Source organism: Bos indicus, chromosome 4 (genome assembly GCF_029378745.1).
Source record: "Bos indicus isolate NIAB-ARS_2022 breed Sahiwal x Tharparkar chromosome 4, NIAB-ARS_B.indTharparkar_mat_pri_1.0, whole genome shotgun sequence".
NCBI lineage: Eukaryota > Metazoa > Chordata > Mammalia > Artiodactyla > Bovidae > Bos > Bos indicus.
In genome coordinates, this window is record NC_091763.1 from 20,963,214 (window position 1) to 20,985,889 (window position 22,676).

The window sequence follows — 22,676 nt, forward strand, 5'->3', positions numbered from 1 at the left end:
AAATAACATAACATAAAAGAATATAACATGAAAGGCATTGGGAAAATCAGCATGGGAAAAATAAATGAAATCATAAGAACTCATTCAGAACACTCAATAGTTTTTGAACACTTATGAGAATTTCATCATGCTATAACTGAATTTGATTCTAGTTTTTATATTCAAAGGCTAGTATTGGTTTCATTAAGACCTTTCAGCCTTTTTAGAAGACTCTGGTTTACTCATACTGACATTCCCTGGCCTGGCACAGTACGTAAGCATCAACAAATTACAGGATAATTTAATTAACTTACTTCAAGTTCATTCATTAATCACATACCTATCCGTTTGTATCTACCTCAAGAAACTCGGATTTCAACCTGTTCTCAAGTAAGAATACGTGTATCAGATGCATCATCCTTAACACCTTTCCTATTAAGGTTGATTTAAGTTTCCCTCCTTTAACATCTTTGCCTTCATTGATAATCTGATTTATGGATGGGGAAGTGGACAGAAGAACGACACTCGAGCTCTTTCAGACTGCAAAACTGCATGTGCTTTTTATGTGTGTTAAGTAATTTCCTTTGACCACAATGAGTTCATAAAATTGATATCTAGCTACTGATTTTCTTTTTTCCTGAGAAGATAGCACACCAGTCTTCTATGAGAGTAAGAGAGGAGTTATAAATAAATCCAATCCTTTCTTTAATATACTTGACTGACTTCCTTTCTTCAACTTTAGTGAATACTCCTAATTGGGGTTCCAGGTGAACTCTAGTATTGTTACAGCTTTTAAATGTTTATGTGTCAATTATCCAGGGAGGAAAATTACATTCCCCAGTCACCTCAAAATGTTACTGCTAGTGAGAGTCTGAGTTTAAAAAACCTACTAGTATTGTAATTTCTAAGATCTGTGCCTCAGAGTCACAGAAACCTGTCTTAGAAACCTGGGCTGTGTCTGCCAAAGGTCAACTTTATGACCTCAAGGAAGTTACTTTTTCTCTCTAAGCCTCCATGTCCTCTGCTGTAACATGGTAGAAAATGATTTTGGCTACGTTGGGTCATTTGAAGATTAAAGCAGATCATTAATGTAAAACACGAGCACAGTGTCTGGCCCATAGCAAGGGTGCTATAAATGTATATTAGCTACTATTATTTCTAGAGTCATTAACGGTTTTCACACAGGTTAGGTATAGTAAAAGTTTTTAAATGTCTTTTAAATTTTGAGGTCTTCTCAGGACTGTCCTCGACGAAGGCAATGGCATCCCACTCCAGTACTCTTGCCTGGAAAATCTCATGGACGGAGGAGCCTGGTGGGCTGCAGTCCGTGGGGTCGCTGAGGGTCGGACACAACTGAGCGACTTCACTTTCACTTTTCATTTTCATGCCTTGGAGAAGGAAATGGCAACCCACTCCAGTGTTCTCGCCTGGAGAATCCCAGGGACGGGGGAGCCTGGTGGGCTGCCATCTATGGGGTCGCACAGAGTTGGACATGACTGAAGCGACTTAGCAGCAGCAGCAGCAGCAGCAGCAGCAGCAGGACTGTCCTGGTTCTGATCTTTGTGTACACTGAGGACACTGGGTCTTAAGAATTGGTGTTTTGACCTCAGTGAGGTGGCCTGGATCAGATCTGTATTAGAATTATGAAAGTTAAATGTGTGTAATATGTTAAATTCCCAGGATGATACTGCATATGTTAACATTCAAAAGATGTGAGCATGCTGCTGCTTTTATTCTCCCTTTTCCTTCAGAGAATATTATCTGATGCCAGTAAGACAGTTAAGTGGGGACACTGGGACTCAAACACAGGGGAAAGCTTAAGATATGAGGGAAATTATCAGCTCTGTAGTCCTAGAAGCGATCTTTATATTTATCTTGAGAACACAGTTTCTGGACTTAAAAAAAAAAATGTATTGGCGTATCCCAACCATCTGTACTGTTCTAGGTTTTTATCGCTTAGGAGTGAATATGATTTGAACTTAATACATTTTTGTTGTTCAGTTGCTAAGCTGTATCTGACTCTTTTGTGACCCCATGGACTCTAGCCCATCGGGCCCTGTGTCCATGGGATTTTCCAGGCAAGAATACTGGAGTGGGTTGCCATTTCCTTCTCCAGAGGATCTTTCCCACCCAGGAATCAAACCCACATCTCCTGCATTGACAGATGGATTCTTTACCACTGAGCCACCAGGGAAGCCTCATTTTTAAAGTTGTCAAATTCAGAACCAGACAGATATCCATCTCTTGATCTTAAACATGGTACTAAAGTAAATTGCTTGAGAAAATTGGATTCCAAAGATTACATGGGGAGAATTTTGAAGTGTGACCATATTCCATTGAAGTTCAGAGAAGCCCAAATAAAGAATTATGGACTAACTGGCAGCTGTGGGTTGAGCTTTTTGACAGGGCTATTGAAGATTATGACTTTGGAGGAATTAAGGTGCTTGGCAGTGGAAAGAATCAAAACATGTGAAATTCCTTAAAAATGTATTGACTTAATTATGCCTATGTTACACATACTTATTAAAAAAAAAACCTTTATACTTAAAAAATAGAGATAAGGTCAAGTTACATTAATTTTCCTGTTCTCAAAGTGTTGTTTAGTTCTGGCCTATGATGTTTGTATTCCTTACAAATATTAATATATTGACATGTTGGAAACCTGGAGATTAATGCTGAGAAAGGTTAAGACAACTGAAAAATGTTTTGATAGCCTGATCTTATTGACTGTAACAAATGAATCTGAATCCTACTGGAATATATTGTTATATCATCCTGAACGTATTTGGACAGTGGTGATTCTTTTAAGGTTTAAAAAAAAAACTGGAAAGCAGATACAGAGAATTTCTTTTACTTATTAGCAAAATAGTATTTTATATTGAATCATTTCTGCAGAAAAATTGTTCTGTTGAAGATGAACAATTTATACATAAATTTATGGTTCAGTTCAGTCACTCAGTCGTGTCCGACTCTTTGCGACCCCATGAATCGAAGCACGCCAGGCCTCCCTGTCCATCACCAACTCCTGGAGTTCACTCAAACTCACGTCCATTGAGTCGGTGATGCCATCCAACCATCTCATCCTCTGTCGTCCTCTTCTCCTCCTGCCCCCAATCCCTCCCAGCATCAAGCTCTTTTCCAATGAGTCAACTCTTTGCATGAGGTGGCCAAAGTATTGGAGTTTTAGATTTAGCATCATTCCTTCCAATGAACACCCAGGATTGATCTCCTTCAGAATGGACTGGTTGGATCTCCTTGCAGTCCAAGGGACTCTCAAGAGTCTTCTCCAACACCACAGTTCAAAAGCATCAATTCTTCAGCACTCAGCTTTCTTCACAGTCCAACTCTCACATCCATACATGACCACAGGAAAAACCATAGCCTTGACTAGACGGACCTTTCTTGGCAAAGTAATGTCTCTGCTTTTGAATATGCTCTCTAGGTTGGTCATAACTTTCCTTCCAAGGAGTAAGCGTCTTTTAATTCCATGGCTGCAATCACCATCTGCAGTGATTTTGGAGCCCAAAAAAATAAAGTCTGACTCTGTTTCCCCTGTTTCCCCATCTATTTCTCATGAAGTGATGGGACTGGGTGCCATGATCTTCGTTTTCTGAATGGTGAGCTTTAAGCCAACTTTTTCACTCTCCACTTTCACTTTCATCAAGAGGCTTTTGAGTTCCTCTTCACTTTCTGCCATAAGGGTGGTGTCATCTGCATATCTGAGGTTATTGATATTTCTCCTGGCAATCTTAATTCCAGCTTGTGCTTCTTCCAGCCCAGCATTTCTCATGATGTACTCTGCGTAGAAGTTAAATAAGCAGGGTGACAATATATAGCCTTGATGTACTCCTTTTCCTATTTGGAACCAGACTGTTGTTCCATGTCCAGTTCTAACTGTTGCTTCCTGACCTGCATATAGGTTTCTCAAGAGGCAGGTCAAGTGGTCTGGTATTCCCATCTCTTTCAGAATTTTCCACAGTTTATTGTGATCCACACAGTATAATTCAAAGATAGTTTCTGAGTTTTTTCTTATCAGACATTCTGCCTTAATCCTGTTTCTCAGTTGACAAATGAGATACTGTCATTTGCTCTTTTAGGAAAGGAGTGTACTCAGGATGAAAGCACAGCAGCTGCCATCTTTACTGTTCAGATGGATGACTATTTGGGTGGCAAACCTGTGCAGAACAGAGAACTTCAAGGCTATGAGTCTACGGATTTTGTTGGCTACTTTAAAGGAGGTCTGAAATACAAGGTAAGCAGTTCCCCAAATTGTTTTATGACCCCCTTTCTCTTCCTATGCATCCATACCTCATGTCTTGATAGAATAAAAGTTCATTGAGGGCAGGTTTTGTTTTTTTTTTTAATTGGAGGATAATTGCTCTACAATATTGTGTTGGCTTCTGCCATACAACATTGTGAATCAGCCGTAAGTATACACATGTCCTCTCCCTCTTGAACCTCCCCTCCGCGCCCCCGCCACCTCGTCCTACCCCTCTAGGTTGTCACAGAGCTCTGGGTTGAGCTCCCTGTGCCTGTACAGCAGCTTCCCACTGGCGGGCTGTTTTACACATGGTAGTTAGTATATGTCGGTGCTGCTTAAACCTAGTGAAGTAATTCAGAAAGAGGGCAGGGTATTTCGTTTTCATTTTAATCTATTTTGTTCACTGATATAGCCCCAGGACTCTCTAGACACATAATAGGTGCTTGATAAATGTTTGTGGAATATATGGTATAATGTGTGACATATTCTGACTTAATCTCATTTGGCAGGGTAATTTTTAATGAAGTTAAGTAAATATAGGCAACATGGACATTAATAGTGTTTATTTTTTTGCTATTCTAAAGAATCGCTGAATTTGCTATAAATAACCCATAACTCAGGAATTTCAGTTCTGGAACGTATGAATTCAGTATTTATAGCAAGTATAACTTCAGTTAATACATAGAACTATACATACATTTCCCAAATAGCTTAGTTTGATCTTAGAAATGTTACAAATGAAACCACTGAATTGAACATATGCGTGGTTCAGCCTCACAAACTCCTACACATACACTGGCATACACACATACCCACACACGCACACACACACACACACACACTCACACACACACTCACACACACACTCACACACACACTCACACACACACTCACAGAGTTTATGTGTTTTGGCCTGAAACTCATTATCAAATGACTTTACTTTGGAAATAAACAAGTAAAATATCAGATAATTAACTATCTCTATACCTTTAAGGCAACTTTCAGTAAAGGATAGCTTTTTCTGGAATTCTCTCAGTGACCCTTGCAGATTGTCCATCTTTCATTATTCCCCATGTCCCTGAGAATGTTCAGTTAAAGTGTGAGGAATACCTTCCCTACAAACACACCAGAAACAATCTTTTTAAAATCAAACGTGCTTCAGCAGGTATTCTGTGAGACCCTACCACTCCTCCCCTCCAGTATATTAGCCCTGCGGAGACCTAAAACCTCAGAAGTAAACTACTAAACTAGAATTCTGACTCTAATCTAGAGACTATTAAATATGAAACTATTGCCCTTTATTTAATTCACATGAGTTATTTTATGTCAAATGATCCTGAAGTCCCCTGTATATCAATGAATCCAAGATTTAGAATAAGCTGGAGCTTGTATTACTAAATGCATGTACTGTACCATCATCCTGATTATGAACCCATTTCTGTCACATGTGGCTTGTTTGCCGCAGGGAAACAGGTTTTCTGTGCTCAATTTCCTCAAATGTGCAACAGGATAACAACAGCTTTCTTGTGTAGGTGTCATAAGGATTAGATTAAATGATAAAAATGTGTATGTTATAGTGCATATGCAATCATTTGAGACTCATGCTATTATTAATTCTTCTGGTATTAGTGGGTCTTTTGAAATCAAATTTCTGGAAATATATTTAAAAGTGGACATGATAAAAGTAATTTTACAGTTATTGAATAATTGTCTTCTAATTGTCAACATTAAAACCACCACAGATCAGCATTTTTTAGAAAGAGGATATTTGCACATAGAGGTCAAATTTATCAGCAAAAAAATCAGTTTACTGTCTTATCATTAGTGACATTAACCAGATGGTAACATGTGTAGTTGTAGCTAGACTTGATAGGAGATGTGGAAACACAGATCATTTTACCACCCAGAACAGCAAAGATTATTATGTTATACTTAATTTCATGCTTTTAGGGATGTACTAAGCACTTCACATGTGTCATCTCATGTAACTGAAAAAAGCAGCCCTGTAGTACAGTTTCTATCATTATCATCCTATTAAGATAAGTAAATGGAAGCTTAGAGAGCCTAATTTGTGAAGGTCTCACTTTTCACTTTGATGCATTGGAGAAGGAAACGGCAACCCACTCCAGTATTCTTGCCTGGAGAATCCCAGGGACAGAGGAGCCTAGTAGGCTGCCGTCTATGGGGTTGCACAGAGTCAGACACGACTGAAGTGACTTAGCAGCAGCAGCAGCAGCAGTAGCAGCATAGGTACTATATGACTGAATTGGGTGACCGACTCCAGCGCCTAAGCTAGTAACCATGGTATTATGATGCTTTCAATATAAGTAAATGGTTCAAACGTCTGGATGAATTTTTATTTAAGAATACTTTTGAAAAGGATATTGTGTCTATTTGAAATGAGTAAAATTTGGCAAAGTCTACCATTACCAAGTTAGCAATGGTCACATGTAGTTGCCATATGCAGTATAAAGATGTAGCTAGGATAAAGAAAAATTAAAAAAAAAAAATGTAGCTAGGAAATAGTGAGACCATCTTCCCATGTCCCATGTCATTTAATTGACTTGTGGTTTTTTTCTCTGTGAGGTTTTATAGGAAGTTGGAGAGGAGTTATAGAGAATTAATTACTTACTTACTATTGCTTCCTTTCGGAGAAGGCAATGGCACCCCACTCCAGTACTCTTGCCTGGAAAATCCCATGGACAGAGGAGCCTGGTGGGCTGCAGTCCATGGGGTCGCTGAGGGTCGGACACGACTGAGCGACTTCACTTTCACTTTTCACTTTCATACATTGAAGAAGGAAATGGCAACCCACTCCAGTGTTCTTGCCTGGAGAATCCCAGGGACGAGGGAGCCTGGTGGGCTGCCGTCTATGGGGTTGCACAGAGTCGGACACGACTGAAGTGACTCAGCAGCAGCAGCAGCATTGCTTCCTTTATTATCTCTCTGGCTAAGCCCCTGTCCCAGCTTGAACAGGACCCAGCCCCAACTGTGGTTGTAAGTAGCAACAATTAGACATCTGTCAGCCAGTAAAACTGTATTTATGGTGCCCTTGGTTTAGAAGATCATCCACCTTGCTTTCATTCTATAAAGTAGGTAGAAGGAGACTGGGAGTTTCTAGGGTTCATTCAAGCAATGCTCACAGAAGAATTACTTTCTGATATGGATATATATGAAACTTTAGTTTTTTGTTCATTTTTGGCATCAAATATTAGAGACAAAATTAATTTTTAAAACTACCATTAAATGTTCACATACTATATATGTATCACTCTGATAGTTCACCATATGAAATTATCCTAATATTATATATTTATTTTCAGCCTAAGTCAACTCTATATTTTATGACTTTTTTTTTTTTCAGAACACAGTGTTCTTACACTATTTTTTGTTATCAGATCACAGTATAATTCTTATTTTAAAAAATTAAAATGGCAAAACATAATATGTAGATGATAAACTTTATTTTTATTTTATACTACTTTGTGCTGTCAAGAAATATGGCAATCCTTTTAAAATTATGAACTGGGAAATTATTATGTATTTGTAAAAGCTTGTGGTTATAGTTATCCTGAAGTCAACATTTAAGCCCGTACTAATAAAACCTTTATATTCATGAGGGCCTTTTGGAAAAGCGGAGAAGTCTGAAAGTCATTGGAAATTTAAAGAATGTGCTATTAATTATATATGAAGCTTGACCTCTTTCTTTGGATTTATTGTATATGTTGATGTAATAAACTTGAAATCTGGATTATTTAATAGACTTCATTTTTTAAAGATTTTGTTTTGATGTGAACCATTTATTTTTAAAGGCTTTATTGAATTTGTTACAATATTGTTTCTGTTTTATGTTTTTGGTTATTTGGCCCCAAGGATCTGGGATCTTAGCTCTCCAACCTAGGATTGAACTCGAACCCCTGCATTGGAAGGCAGAGTCTTAACTACTGGACTCCGGGGAAGTCCCAATTTATACAGCTAATTTTCTTTCCATATTATCATGGGAGGATTTTGATCAATAAATAACAGATTTATTTCCACTGCACCTTTATTTTGTACATTACCTCATAGTTAATTATGGAAGTAAATAAATATTAACCACTGGACTCTGGGGAAGTCCCAATTTATACAGCTAATTTTCTTTCCATATTATCATGGGAGGATTTTGATCAATAAATAACAGATTTATTTCCACTGCACCTTTATTTTGTACATTACCTCATAGTTAATTAGGGAAGTAAATAAATATTATTGTCCCTAACATTTTAATTCAGGAAAAGAATAAAAAGCTTGAAAAAGCTGAAAGCTAATTTCAAATGATGCAAGAAGATGTGCTTGATACAGTTCATCTTTATTTGTCCCCATTTCTTAGTTCAACGTGGTTGGACTTTGATTTTCTTTCTGTTTTGGTGGGGATATGCCACCAATTTAGACTGTAAATACTTAGGCCTGGCATGTTTTGTACTCTTTTTACCTAAATAAATAGATAAATAAGACATGTGATGTTTATTTAATGCAAAATCAAGGACTAAGATTAGAAGCAGCCCATACCTGGCAAGCACTCAGGTCTCTCCTCTGTCTTGAGGCTGTGACCATGGGAATTTCACGCTGCCTGGTTCCCGGGCCCTCCTTCGTGTATGCTTGTGACCTCTGACTCTCTAACCTCCTGTCACCTTTTCCTCTGAAATCCTTATCTGCCTTCTCATTCAGTGCTTTGAGAATCATTAGTTCCCCAAAGGAAAAGAATAACAACTCTTTTCTGTTTATGTAGCAGGTTTTATATACTGAGGGTTTTCTGTAAATATTTGCGGTATTAACAGGAATGGTTAAAATAGGAAGGACAAAGAGCCCACAACAAAACAATTACCTATTGATTTGCCTGTTGGAAATTCTCTTCTGCATATTTAATTTTTCACACGCCCTTGGCTGTTTTCTCTTGGCCTAGCAAGCAGTTTGGTACCAACACCAGCGGTTTTCTAAGCTGCCGTGTCAAAGCCTCAGCTGTTTTGTTTTGTTTTCTTTCTCTCACTGATCAGGCTGGCGGTGTGGCATCTGGACTCAATCATGTGCTTACAAATGACTTGACTGCTCAGAGGCTCCTGCATGTGAAAGGTCGGAGAGTCGTCAGGGCCACGGAAGTTCCCCTAAGCTGGGACAGTTTCAACAAGGGTGACTGCTTCATCATTGACCTTGGCACTGTAAGTGTTATGCTTACCTGGAGATGTCTAGAGAAAGGTAAATTGTCTTCAGATCAAATCAGATGTATGTGTTGTGGAATATACTCACTTTTTCTACACACTAGAAAGTGGTCATGGCTACGTGACATGCAGTCATATCATATGACTAGTTGGCAAGTATTTAAATGACACATAAAACTTCAGAAGTTTTTATTTCTTTTGATAAACTTAATTAGAATGGAGTAATGATTTAGTTCTTCCTACCATAGAACAGAAATTGAATAATTCTTAATATAGTTCCCCTTCTTCTTGAACAGAGCTTCCTCTAATTATTTTTGTCCTGAAATATGTGTGGGAAAACATTGCATGAGGGGGAAATTGATTCCCCCAGGAAGCAAAGATTCTAGAATTTAACATGGACATAGGATGAGTGTAAATAGCCTGCCTGAAGAGTGTAGGGAAAGTATTTCAACAAATACTAATATAGCCCATATAGCCACACACATAATACTATTTCGTACTTGTTAATTCTCTCGGAATTGTTAGAAGAAAAGGCACAAGTACAAATGTCTAGTATTATCTTAGTGGGATGGGCAATATCTGACTTAAGTCTTTAAAACTTTGTAAGGTTTCAAAAGTAGAAGGAAAAAAAAAAAAGTAGAAATAAAGGGTATTTCCTGCTACTGGAAACCACGTGCAGTGGCAGGGTTGCCCTTTTCTTCTCCAGGACATCTTCCCAAACCAAGGATCAAACCCGTGTCTCCTGCATTGCAGGTGGATTCTCTACTGCTGAGCCACCAGGGAACAGTGATTCCTACCTAAGTATTTTGTTTTACTGCCTCTCCTTAGGCAGTATGTTGGGGAAGAGCATCAGTCAGAGGCCAAAAGAGTTTATTTCATGTATATAGAAAGACGTGATACCAAGGAATTTAAAAATGGAACTACACAAAGCTCAGTGTGAGCAGTATTAAGCTGGCAGGAGCACAGAAATTGAATATGCTAAGGTTATAAATGGTTTGGAGAATGACCCAAATTGTAAACTTCATTGGGTTCTCTAAGTTAGGGACACCTCTACTTTTATTACTACTAGTGTATAATCTTGGAGAAGGCAATGGCACCCCACTCCAGTACTCTTGCCTGGAGAATCCCATGGACGAAGGAGCCTGGTGGGCTGCAGTCCATGGGGTCGTGAAGAGTCGGACACGACTGAAGGACTTCACTTTCCCTTTTCACTTTCATGCATTGGAGAAGGAAATGGCAACCCACTCCAATGTTCTTGCCTGGAGAATCCCAGGGACGGGGGAGCCTGGTGGGCTGCCATCTATGGGGTCGCACAGAGTCGGACACGACTGAAGCGACTAGCAGCAGCAGCAGCAGTGTATAATCTGACTGTCTTAGATTATACAAGCTGTGTGCATAGTTGAGTGTATGCTACTAATACCCAAAGTACAATTCCCAGTGTTACATTTAGACATCTACATGCAAAATGGCAGTATTCTTGCCCTGTATTTCACAGTGAATTTCATGTAAATGTCCTTTTCAACTTTAGATACTGTCCTATTGCCCTAACCAGACTGAAGTCCTAACCTTCATGCTGCTGCTAAGTCACTTCAGTCGTGTCCGACTCTGTGCGACCCCATAGATGGCAGCCCACCAGGCTCCCCCGTCCCTGGGATTCTCCAGGCAAGAACACTGGAGTGGGTTGCCATTTCCTTCTCCAATGCATGAAAGTGAAAAGTGAAAGTGAAGTCACTCAGTCGTGTCTGACCCTCAGCGACCCCATGGACTGCAGCCTTCCAGGCTCCTCCATCCATGGGATTCTCCAGGCAACAGTACTGGAGTGGGGTGCCATTGCCTTCTCCACCTAACCTTAATATCTAGGCAGAAAACAGATGCTATTCTCTCTCTGCACTCACCAGCAAACAAAACCATGGCATATAAATAGATGATCAGGTGTATTAAGCTGTGCAGTTCCAAAGACAGTCATAGCACTTGGAATCTCTCACAGCTAATGTACAATAATTAATTTTCTGTCTTAACTACTTATATTTTATAGCCCTTTATCCCCTTATAATTTACAAAGTATTTTTATATATAAGGTGATATGGTTCATGGAAAAAGCGGGCCTCAATTTTCATCAAGTTGAATATAATCTCAGGTTCTCATCTACAAATTTGGGTATTTGATTAGATGTGCTCTGGGGTCTGTAAATACTTCCCATTGATACTGTAATTCATCATTGCCATTACTTGAAAATATTTCCTTCCTAAAAAAAATATTTTATATATAATGTATTTGTTTTACAAGTGCAATAATCTCTTTGTCATGAATAGTGTCCAGTTGAACTTTTCAACTCTCTACTCTTTTATGTTGAGCAAGTCATTAACCTCTTCCAGCCTTAACTTCCTTGTTTTTGTTTTTCATCTTGACTGTGGTTTCTAGTGACATACTGATCTCAGCTGATGGTGATTCAGTCCCGTCTGACACACAATCATATCTGGAAATGACAGTTACCATTCCAGTTTCCAGAGAAAACCACCTTAGAATATGTGAGAAAGTCACTTGCATTAAAGCAGGTTGAGCGGCGATCTGGAACGAGACCTGAATTTTTCTATTCATAGTTTACATCCTACCAAGTGTGAAATGGCTCTATAACAGAGTATCTTGCAACAGTTTCAGAATCTGCTTAACTCAGAATAGATTATGTCTAATCTGGCTTAGAATCTACTGAAATTAGTATTAGTAATGAAATTATTTGGCTTCCCTGGTGATTTAATGGTAAAGAGTTTGCCTGCAGTGTAGGAGACACGGAGATGCAGGTTTGATCCCTGGATTCAGAAGATCCCCTGGAGGAGAAAATGGCAACCTACTCCAGTAGTCTTGCCCAGAAAATCCCATGGACAGAGGAGCCCAGTGGGCTATAGTCCATGGAGTTGCAAAAGAGTTGAACACGACTGAGCTTATTATTTTATTGAATAAGTATTGAATTTCCATAATGGGCTGCATAGTTCAGTGCTGTGCTAGACTGATTATAGCTCTGGTAACATGCTGTCTTTCCATAGGTAATACCTGTCATAGGAATATTCCCCACAAATCCAGGCTCATGTCATAGGGAAGAGTCTCTATAAAAAGGTTCAAGGACATTGACCTATTTAATAGTCAATTTTCTTTATTTTATGTAGTTAATATTTCCAATGACTTTCAAGTTATCTCTTGCTCTCGTGGCTGATTAGAGACATTTGGGATAATTTTCTTGCATCAATACTTGAAGCTGATTCCCTCTTATGTTGTGGAACTTTCCCACCACTCCCAGAGATATCCTAGTAGGATTCAAGCTCTGAATTCCTAAGTATTTTAGAACAAACACTCACATGACCTGTGTTTATATTACTAACCTTTAACCAGTTGGTATGTCGCCAAAAGTTTCTAAAAGGTGATAAGATCTTGCAGTTACCTTGGGCACTTTAGTTTTGGGGTGTGTCATAGTCAACCAATCAGAATGAAATGAAAATCTCTGTCATAATATTTTAATAGCAGTTATTGAGTTAATTATTTTGTGACCACTTTCTGCTTTAGTTGTTACTTCATGTGTTTCATGAGCCAGGTATGAAGAAGATAGGTTGCACATCTAAAGCTGTCATTAGGCTAAAGCCACATGGCCAACACTAAGGTTATAGGTATAACCTAAATCCTGTGTCTTGATTGTTTTGGGGGGAAGTGAGCTTTTTTTTGGATAAACAATCACTAGTATTAAGGTGATGTGGCATATACCTTAGTAACATTTGGTGTGATAGGATTTTAGACTACAGTAAATATTCCCTAGGGGCTTCCCTGGTGGCTCAGAAACAAAGAACCTGTCTGCCAGTGCGGGGATGAGGGTTTGATCCCTGGGTCAGGAGGATCCCCTGGAGAAGGGAATGGCAACCTGCTCCAAGATTTCTTGCTTGGGAAATCCCATGGACAGAAAAGGCTGGCAGGCTATAGTCCATAGGGTCGCAAAAGAGTTGGACATGATTGAGTGACTGAACAACAACGACAAAATATTCCCTAGACATGACAGCATAATCTTTCCAACCTAAAGCATGAAATTGTAAAATTATTTATTTAATCACTTTGGAAGTTAAGAAAATTATCATTTTAGAGGATGATTTGGATAAGTTGTCTTATATTTAGTGTATTTTCAGTAAATAATATGAGACATGGGTAGATTTCAGCAATTTGGAATTTACCAAATTATTGGAAAAATGCTTTTGAAATATATGTTCTAATGTTGCTGAATTTATGAATCATTACTCTCCCACTATTTTTAAAGATGTGAGGAATTTGTAGAAATTAATAACATCACAGCTTAATATTGCAACAGAACATCTATAACCCGGGAATGTGAGTGATAATGAAAAAAAGCCCATATTCTCAAAGTTTGGGATCTGAAGTTAACTCTTTTAGAAGTGTGTATCAGAGCCAGTCACTAGTGGAGAATTAGGTTTCAGAGAAATAGGAATCTGTGCTGAATGTTTTTTTTCTTGTTGGTTATCCATTTTATTTATTTTTAAAAATGTATTTATTTTAAATTGAAGGATAATTGCTGTGGTGGGTTTTTAATCATGATGTTCTGCATGTTCCGTTCCCGTGTTAACTTATTTGGTCAGTTATGCAATATTGCCCTACTGCCTTGCTATTTATAATCTATCCTGCCCTCTCCCATAGTCAGTCATCTGCTTCAAGAAAGCAGCCTGCACTTCCTCATTGACCAGACGTGGCCTTCAACCCACGTCTTCTGACTTTCACTCCCACCGTTTCTTTGAAACTGTACTTCCTGTGAGCATCAATGCCTTCTGCTAAATCCATGCCTTCTGCTAAATCCAGTGAACTCATCTCTTCTACTTGCCTCCTATGCTGCAGTTCACACTGCGTTGTTGTCATTAAAGCACATCAGATTATCCCACCCACCCCCGCCCCCATCCCAGAGGAAGTATATGGAATGTTAATGGCCTGGGATGGGGAGAGGGTTGAGAATGAAAGTGTGAGTCTGGTTTGCAGTCTTCAGCCTCCCTCCTTCCTAACCTTCCCAGAGGTATTGACATTTCACTGAATCTTAACTGCTGGGCTTTGACCTCTATCCTAAGGCATTTGCTGGAAAGTATCCTCACTTTGGTCTTTTGAGATGCCCACATCTCCACGGCACAGCCCTTCCTGGTCTGTCAGCCACAACTGTACCCACCCTTAGGCGTTCTGCTTAGTTTTTCCTGTGCCACATACAAGTTTCGGGGACAGCGTGTCCAAGTTGTTCCCAATACCTGTTAGTCCAACTGCCTGGACACTGTCCAGAGTTGTTTCTGCTCTCATGCTCAGCATCACGGATAAATGTATGACAGAGATTACCAAGCTCTTCTCAAAGGTTCATTGCACCTGGTCATGTTTCCTAGTTTGCTTGTAATGTCCTACTCTTTTTGGACCAGACAAACTAGTCTTACACCATTTCACACTGCTGTCCTCTCGGTGGTTCCTGCAGTGCACTCTAGTCCCTAAGGCCAAGACCGTGGTTCTTGATATACAGATCTGACTTTCTAGACCACATCCTCACTCCTCCCCTGCAAAACCCTTAACTCTGGCAAAATCAAGTTTCTTTTAAATTAAAATTTTGTTGGCTTTCAGACTTTTGTCTCTACTATGACTTAAGGAGGCTAACTTTAAAACTGAAAACTGAGCAGAATCGTTTGTTCTGGATACATTTTTCCTTACTTCAAAGTACTCCACTAGATCTACTGGGGACAACAAGAAGAGAAATGGGCAAGATCAACCTAATTTTAAATCTGTAGAATTTACTCTGCAGCAAAAGTATGGACGGATGGCATTTAGTGTGTTCTTAGCATGTGTTGGGTGTTTGGAGTATAAAGATGAAAACCAGATAGCCTTTGACCTCAAGGTGCTGTGAAGTGATGAGAGACACAAACACATACACAAATCAGAGTCCGATCAGGTAGAACGTTAGAAGCGCTGGAACAGAGCTACGCACATGCTGTAACTGGAGAATCGATGAGGGCACTAACACAGATGGCTCACAAGGTATTAGGAATTATATTTTAATTCTCAATCATGGTTTCACACTGGAATCATTTAGAAGAGGTTTTAAGAGTACTGATACCTGTGATTGGATTCCTGGAATTCTGATTTTAAGGTTTTGGAATGGGCCTTTGGTATAGGTTCTTCTTTTTTTTTAACTTTTAACTTGTCACATGGAATTTTAGTTCCTTGACCAGTGATGAAACCCATGTTTCTGCATTGGAAGTGGGGAGTCTTAACCACTGGACTGCCAAAGAAGTCCTGATGTAGATTCTTTTTAAGCCCCACTCCCAGGTTATTGAACATTCCCATTTCAATATGGGAGATGCCTAAAGGTGCTGGGAAGTTCACAGTCATATGTCTAAAGAACAAATAAGTCAGTTAAAAATAGTTGAGTCACCTACTTATGTGGCTGGTGGAAGTTATTTTAATAAGATGTGACTATAAGACTTCCTTGCTTTGCTAGGTACTTTGAGTAGGACACAATCTCGCCTTCTCTTCTTATGAAAAGTTTGCTCCAAAAGCTGTCACTTGGTCCCAATAAATGACATTACTGCTGCAGCAATGCTAGAGTTGTCCAAGTCATGTCCCCCTTTCTCCGTCCTCCAGTGCCCATCCAAAGGCGTGGTTGACCCTCCCTGTAGACTTTAGTCTTATAAATACCCCTCTGTTCTTCTCTGCTTCTCCATCAGCACTGCTCTGTCCTACCTCACATGCAATTCCTCCTTTCTGGTCGCCCAGCATTCTGTCCTGTAGACTTTAGTCTTATAAATACCCCTCTGTTCTTCTCTGCTTCTCCATCAGCACTGCTCTGTCCTACCTCACATGCAATTCCTCCTTTCTGGTCGCCCAGCATTCTGTGACCATCCACACCCTCTGCACCCATCTTCTATCCTTCAGTCAGAGATGCTTTTAAAAACACATATGCATGTCATTGAAGGATATTGAGGTAGCCTGACTTTAAACAACAACAAAATAGAATATAAATGAACATTTGTTTATCCAAAAACTAAAAATCATGTTTTAAAGTTAAAAAAAAAATGCAGATTCTTGGAAATATTGTGCAAGTTAATATCTTTTTTAAAGCAATGTTTAAAGACCCTTCAGCCTAGAGGGGCATCTGAATGAACTTCTGTATTTGGTTAACTAGATCTAAGGAAAACTAGGGCTTCCCTAGTAGCTCAGTGGTAAAGAACCTGCATGCAATGCAGGAGAGATGGGTTTGATCCTTGGGTAGGAAAGATCCCCTGGAGATGGAAATGGCAACTTACTCCAGTATTTTTGCCTGGGAAAATTCCATGGACAGAGGAGCCTAGCGGGCTACAGTCCATGGGGTCACAAAGGAGCCAGACACGACTTAGTGACTAAATAACAACAAAGGGAAAACTAGGCACTGGAAACATAAAACCGATAGAAGCAAGGAGAGTAAGAGGTCTGCTCCTCCTACCCCCAGCTTTTATAAACTTTTAGATACGTTTAGAATAAATAGCTTGGAAAAAGGAACAAGTCCATGCTGAGTTCTTTGCCCATGAGTCACCATCACTGGAGGGTTCCTTTAAACTCAGCTTCTGAAATCTTGCCTCCCTTCAAGGGCATCATTAACCATTGTTTTATTTCTGCTCTTATTTCCTGTCCCCGAATGAGGTTTGGCTACACTTCGATGTGTGACTTGTTAGCTCTGACCATGTAGTTTAGAAGAAATTTTAGAAACCTCTGGTCTGCCTGCGGTGTGGTTGTTTCTATGAATACCACTCACTTACTTTTATTTCTTGTTACTGGTGGTCCAAACTAATTGCCAGTAACAGAGTGTTTTTACTCCCTTATTTCTTCCTTTTCCAACTATCCAGAATAATTTTACTTTCCTTAAATAGTTTGTACATTAAGAGTTAATTGTGGCTTCACAAGCTTCTACTTGAGGGTGTTCATGAGCAGTACATACATCAGCAAATTTCTGCCAAAATTTAAGTGGACTTCAGTCTGAATTGAATGGATAATTCCATATTTACAAGGAGTTTTTATGTCCTTTCCCCCCAAAAATGTAAAGTTTAGTGTTGAGTTATTAAAGTCTTTAGGATCTTAGAAGGTAAAATAGTTGCCTCTGAAACTGTATTTGCTTTATAATTTTTAGTGTCCAGTACACAAATCAGATTTACAAAAAGTTTATCTAACTCCCATTCATGTATTATAATCAAAACAATTTAAATTATAGTGAAAACTTTTTCTGTTTTAAGAATACACATCGGACTGGGCCAGCGGCCGGAAGCGGGGCCTAGGCGCGACCCACCCCCTGCCGGCTTCCTGGTATCCGCGCAGCTCCCCAGGCCAGGCAATGATTTTAGGAAAAAAAAAAAAAAAGAATACACATCAACCTATCACATCAGTTATATTTTTTAGCTCTGTGCAGAATTTCTTATTTTTTAGCCCTTGCCCTTTAAAAAAAGGTTAAGTTGAATTATAGGGGAGTTTTTTCAAGGATGGGGCCAATTGAGTACAAGGTTTCTTCATTTGCAGAGTGGTAAAGTAGTCTTAACCAACTGCCTCTGAATAGGGTGCGTGTTGGGCTAGTGCAGCTTATTAATAGTACTGCACACATGCATTTATTTCATCACTGTAGCACTCTGTTAAAATGAGACGTCTTAAACACATCACCCACATGTGGTAAAATATGAACTGCTCAAATTGAATGAATTGCTCAAATTCTGTTTAAAATTTGAAGTATGTTTTAATGTCCATAACTGAACAAACTATGTTTGTATAAAAAACATAGTATTGAATGAAAAGTGTTTTTTATTAACTTAAAAATTTTTTAATTTTATATTTTAATTAACTTTTCAAACAGTTCTGGCTTTTAGCAATTTAAAGTCCCCATTTTATTGCATTTCTTGTCTAAGTTAATCACTGAAAATTAAATGTAATAAATCAACTATGTTACTTCTAGAAATATCACAAAATAAGGTGAAAATAATAAAAGAGTAAGCATAATACACAACATCCATTTTCATGCTCAATAAGAAATTTTTTGGCAATGTTTTCTTTGATGATTTAGTCTTCTTTGAGTTAAAAGGAAAACTTTACTTTTAAAAGTTTTATCATTTTTATGAGTTTTTCCTAGATATATTTTTGCTATGTTAAAGGTTGAAAATTGTCTCTAAGCAATGGTGAGGAATATTTTCTAAAACTAAATTTATCTGTGAATTGATACTGCACATAAAAAACTCTCAAAATAATATCATAAAAAATATTTTGGGGTCCAAGGAATATTATAAAATTCTATGTTAAATAATATTTATAAAATTATCATTAACTAGAATTCATTTTTAAACATATTTTACCAGACTTCCTTAATGATTTACAAACACTAATAAAAACTCAGTTCAGCCGCTCAGTTGTGTCCAACTCTTTGCGACCCCATGGACTGCAGCACACCAGGCTTCCCTGTCCATCACCAACTCCTCAAACTCATGTCCATCGTGTTGGTGATGCCATCCAACCATCTCATCCTCTGTCGTCCCCTTTTCCTCCTGCCTTCAATCTTTCCCAGCATCAGGATCTGTTCCAATGAGTCAGTTCTTTGCATCAGGTGGCCAAAGTATTGTAGCTTCAGTTTCAGCATGAGTCCTTACAATGAATATTCAGGACTGATTTCCTTTAGGATTGACTGGTTTGATTTCCTTACAGTTAGTGTGATTTTATATAATTTCTTTGAAGTAGATAAGAGGTCGTTTATAAAACTAGAGAGAATATCAACATCTATTGGATGAATATAAAAATACAGAGCAAATCAGTAATGAATGTGGCTAACAGTCTGAGAAATCTTGAGAGATAACTTCTTATCCATTTCTTATATTTCACTGTAATGTAAATATTAGAAGTTTGTTTTCTCAGATCTACTAAGAAAAAAATCAATTGCAAAATATCACGGAATAAGGAAGAAAAGGTACCTAAGCTAAGAGCCTAAGTGTACTGGCAGAGTAGCCTGCTTTGCTTCAAGAGGTAATTAGAAATGATAGATTCCCTGCAATACCTGCTGGGTGCAATTTGCTCCTAGAGACCAGCAGATGTTCCAGCCCTGGTTTAATGCTTAGAATTGTCAGGGGAGTGTCAGTAAATGCAGTTGCCTAGAACACATCTGAGAGTCCCTAAAGGGTAGGCTCAGGTATCCATATTAAAAAAAAAAAAAAAAAAAATCACTATCCTACTCTAACATCTGATTTTAATGCTCAGTGATTAGGTGTTGGCTGATCATTGGGAACCATTTGTTTTCACTGTTTGTAATTGCTAATGTGGGCCTGGTATTCAAATCACCTCTAAATGTGAGTCTCATATTCAGAAGCCCAGGTGTAGAAAACAGAAAACAAAAACAAAAACAAAAAAACAGAAGGAAAAAAACCCCACTCCCTTAATCATGTTGAATAACTAGATCGGATTCTGAAATGAAAGGAGTTGCAAGGCACAGTCCCTTTTTCTTTTACTTCTTATGAAGGCGTGAATTCCTAAGAGTTATATTTTACTCTTGAAAAGGAAAGTGGAGCCGATGAATAAGGAACATGGGAGTTGGGGGTACAGCTTAAGGGGTTAGAGAAGCTGTTACTGGGCTGTGTGCTTTGAAGTTGTACTCCCACGGACAGGGAGCCTGCCCAATTTTAGGCAATAGTAAGCTATCTTTGAATGAAGAAACAGCTCTGGACTGTATCAGAGAAAAGAGACCGTTTCTCTGATTTTGAGGGTGCTGTGTTTTTTTTTTGCTGTTATTAATTTATTCCCTCGTTTGAAAGTTTGCAAACATAAAGTCACATAATAAAGGGCTGCTAAACTCTGTCTCCTTTACACTTAACCACAGTGCAACCTTCTCTCCAGATTGACTAGACAAGTATGTATGGAAACGTTTTGGAAACCGACGGTAGTGCAAACATATTACTAGCCTTAGTGATCTACGTGTCAGTCTCTGCTTGCTAGTGTCCACTCATTCATCTCTAGTCCCAACATCTAGCTCCGAATAATCACTTAATAAATGAGTGGCATTATTAAAAAAAAAAGAAAAAAACACTGACAGATTAAAAACTGAAGGCTTTCTTTCTGCAAATATGTGCCCCTCCCCGTGAGACACTGTGTAGCTTTAAAAATCTTTTTCCTGCAAAGGCAAAAACAGAGCTTATATTTTTGTATCTAATTAAATGGAACTGTATTATTGTGTGGTTTTATTTAAGTCTTTATGATGTACCTGGATATTTTCAACATCAGTGTTTAAACATTATCCTCAATTTCTAACCACTGAAGGATAGTCTATAGTATCCACATAATGACATTTTTATGGTGATTTCCCTATTGAATGGGCATTTGGTTTTGTTTCTTTGTTTTTGTATCTGGTGTCTGATACTTCTGTAAAATAGATTCCTAGAAACGGTCCTGACTCTAAAAGCACATGTAATTTTTTAATGTGACGCCAAACTGCCCTTGAAAAGAGCCTGTCTCAGTATCTGTCACCTTAATAGTGTATGATAATACCTACCCCCACATCCCACCAGCCTGGGTACCATTAAACTTCTTTCTTGTGTTAACTCACATTTAGTGGAGAAAATGACATTTATTGTTACTTTCATTTGTTACTGTATACTTTCTGAACATTGTACCTAAGTCCAAAATATATACTGTAATATAAAGGCAAGTAATGTATTTGATTTACTATTTATAAAACTGCTGTTGTTCTGTTTCCATTTTTTTTTAATTTCTGTTAAAGTATAATTTTTATATATAAGTATATTTTTTATATATCATAATTTATATAACTGTTATCCTATTGTTGAACATTTAATGTCTTTTCAATGCCTTACAAAAATCTCAGCTGTGAAAAACTCCTGTACACATGTTTTTTTTCTCTTCTTTATGAATAATTTATTAAAATAAATTCCAGTTAGTGATATTACTGGGTCAAAGGTTTAACTTTTCATGACTCGGTAAAGATTGTTAAATTGCTTTACAAAAGTGATAATATCATTTTTTATGATCAGCAAGATCATATTACTACTGTAATAGATTCTTGACTAACTTTCTGAAGGATGTTAGGTTTATTATTCTACATTTATAACTTGTATAAGTTTACTTTCATAAATTGTGCTTTGTGGATTATATACACAGAATGCTGAGATATGTATTTATATTTTCCATGTTTAAAAAATGCCCACTTTATAATGCTAACTGAAAGCAACAGGATACACAATGAGGTATAAATTAAATATATCGAATTATATATACCTCACCAGTGGATAACTTTATTTTTTATGCCTTTGTGTTTTTTCCTAATTAACCACAGCGTGTATTATACCCGGGCTGAATGTCTGTCGTATATTCTTGAGGTCAGAAGATCTGTCTGTTTCTTTTAGGAAATTTACCAGTGGTGTGGATCTTCTTGCAACAAGTACGAGCGCCTGAAGGCCAGCCAGGTTGCCATCGGCATTCGGGACAATGAAAGGAAAGGCAGAGCTCAGCTGATTGTGGTAGAAGAAGGGAGTGAACCATCAGAGCTTACAAAGGTATTATGAGTTGTGTGGGTTTTTAAAAGCTTGCATCTCTAAGCTGTATGTGTGAGCGTGTGAGTTAGATTTAATAACATCTCTGATAAAGCTCAGATTAGGTAAGAGGATGTATCAGAGTTTTCTAAGTCATGGTCCTAGGAGAATAGCGTATCACGACTGTTTTTCCCCACCATTGGAATGACTATCAAAGGAAGCCTTGTTCCCTATCTTCTGTGATATTCAAGGACTGATAGGTGGGCAACACCTTTGAGATTGACTGTAAGAAAATATTTTGGAAGAAAAACAATATTTATTTGAGCTTCTCACCTTTTTTTAAAGTAGTGATTTTTTTCAATTTTAGAATTAATTATTTCATTAAAAGAATGAAATAAAGTCTTATACCAGGAGATTAAATACACCAATATTTTAAATATTTCAATCATTTTAAACTAAGAATTATAGTTTAGGTAAGGCACTTATAATTTTAGGATAGTTGTTAAATTAACATGAATTATCTGTATGGCTCTTTACATCTCTGTCATTGACTTAATCAGTATACCAGTCCCGAACATTTAGTTGTGAACAGTTTTTCCCTTTTAAGAAAACGACAGTGAGTACCTGAGTCTAAATATTGTATATATTCCCTTAAGTAAGATTGTCAGTCAAAGGATATAATCATATTCAACT

General features: G+C 38.0%; 1 protein-coding gene across 1 annotated transcript in view; it reads left to right on the forward strand.

Moving 5' to 3' along the window:
• Positions 1-22,676, forward strand: part of SCIN (scinderin) — a 78,345-nt gene that overhangs the window by 5,871 nt on the left and 49,798 nt on the right. The window contains exons 2-4 of the mRNA XM_019958467.2: positions 4,077-4,231; positions 9,274-9,435; positions 21,858-22,007. Of these exons, the coding sequence (XP_019814026.2) occupies positions 4,077-4,231; positions 9,274-9,435; positions 21,858-22,007 (467 nt within the window). The remainder of the gene's footprint in view (positions 1-4,076; positions 4,232-9,273; positions 9,436-21,857; positions 22,008-22,676) is intronic.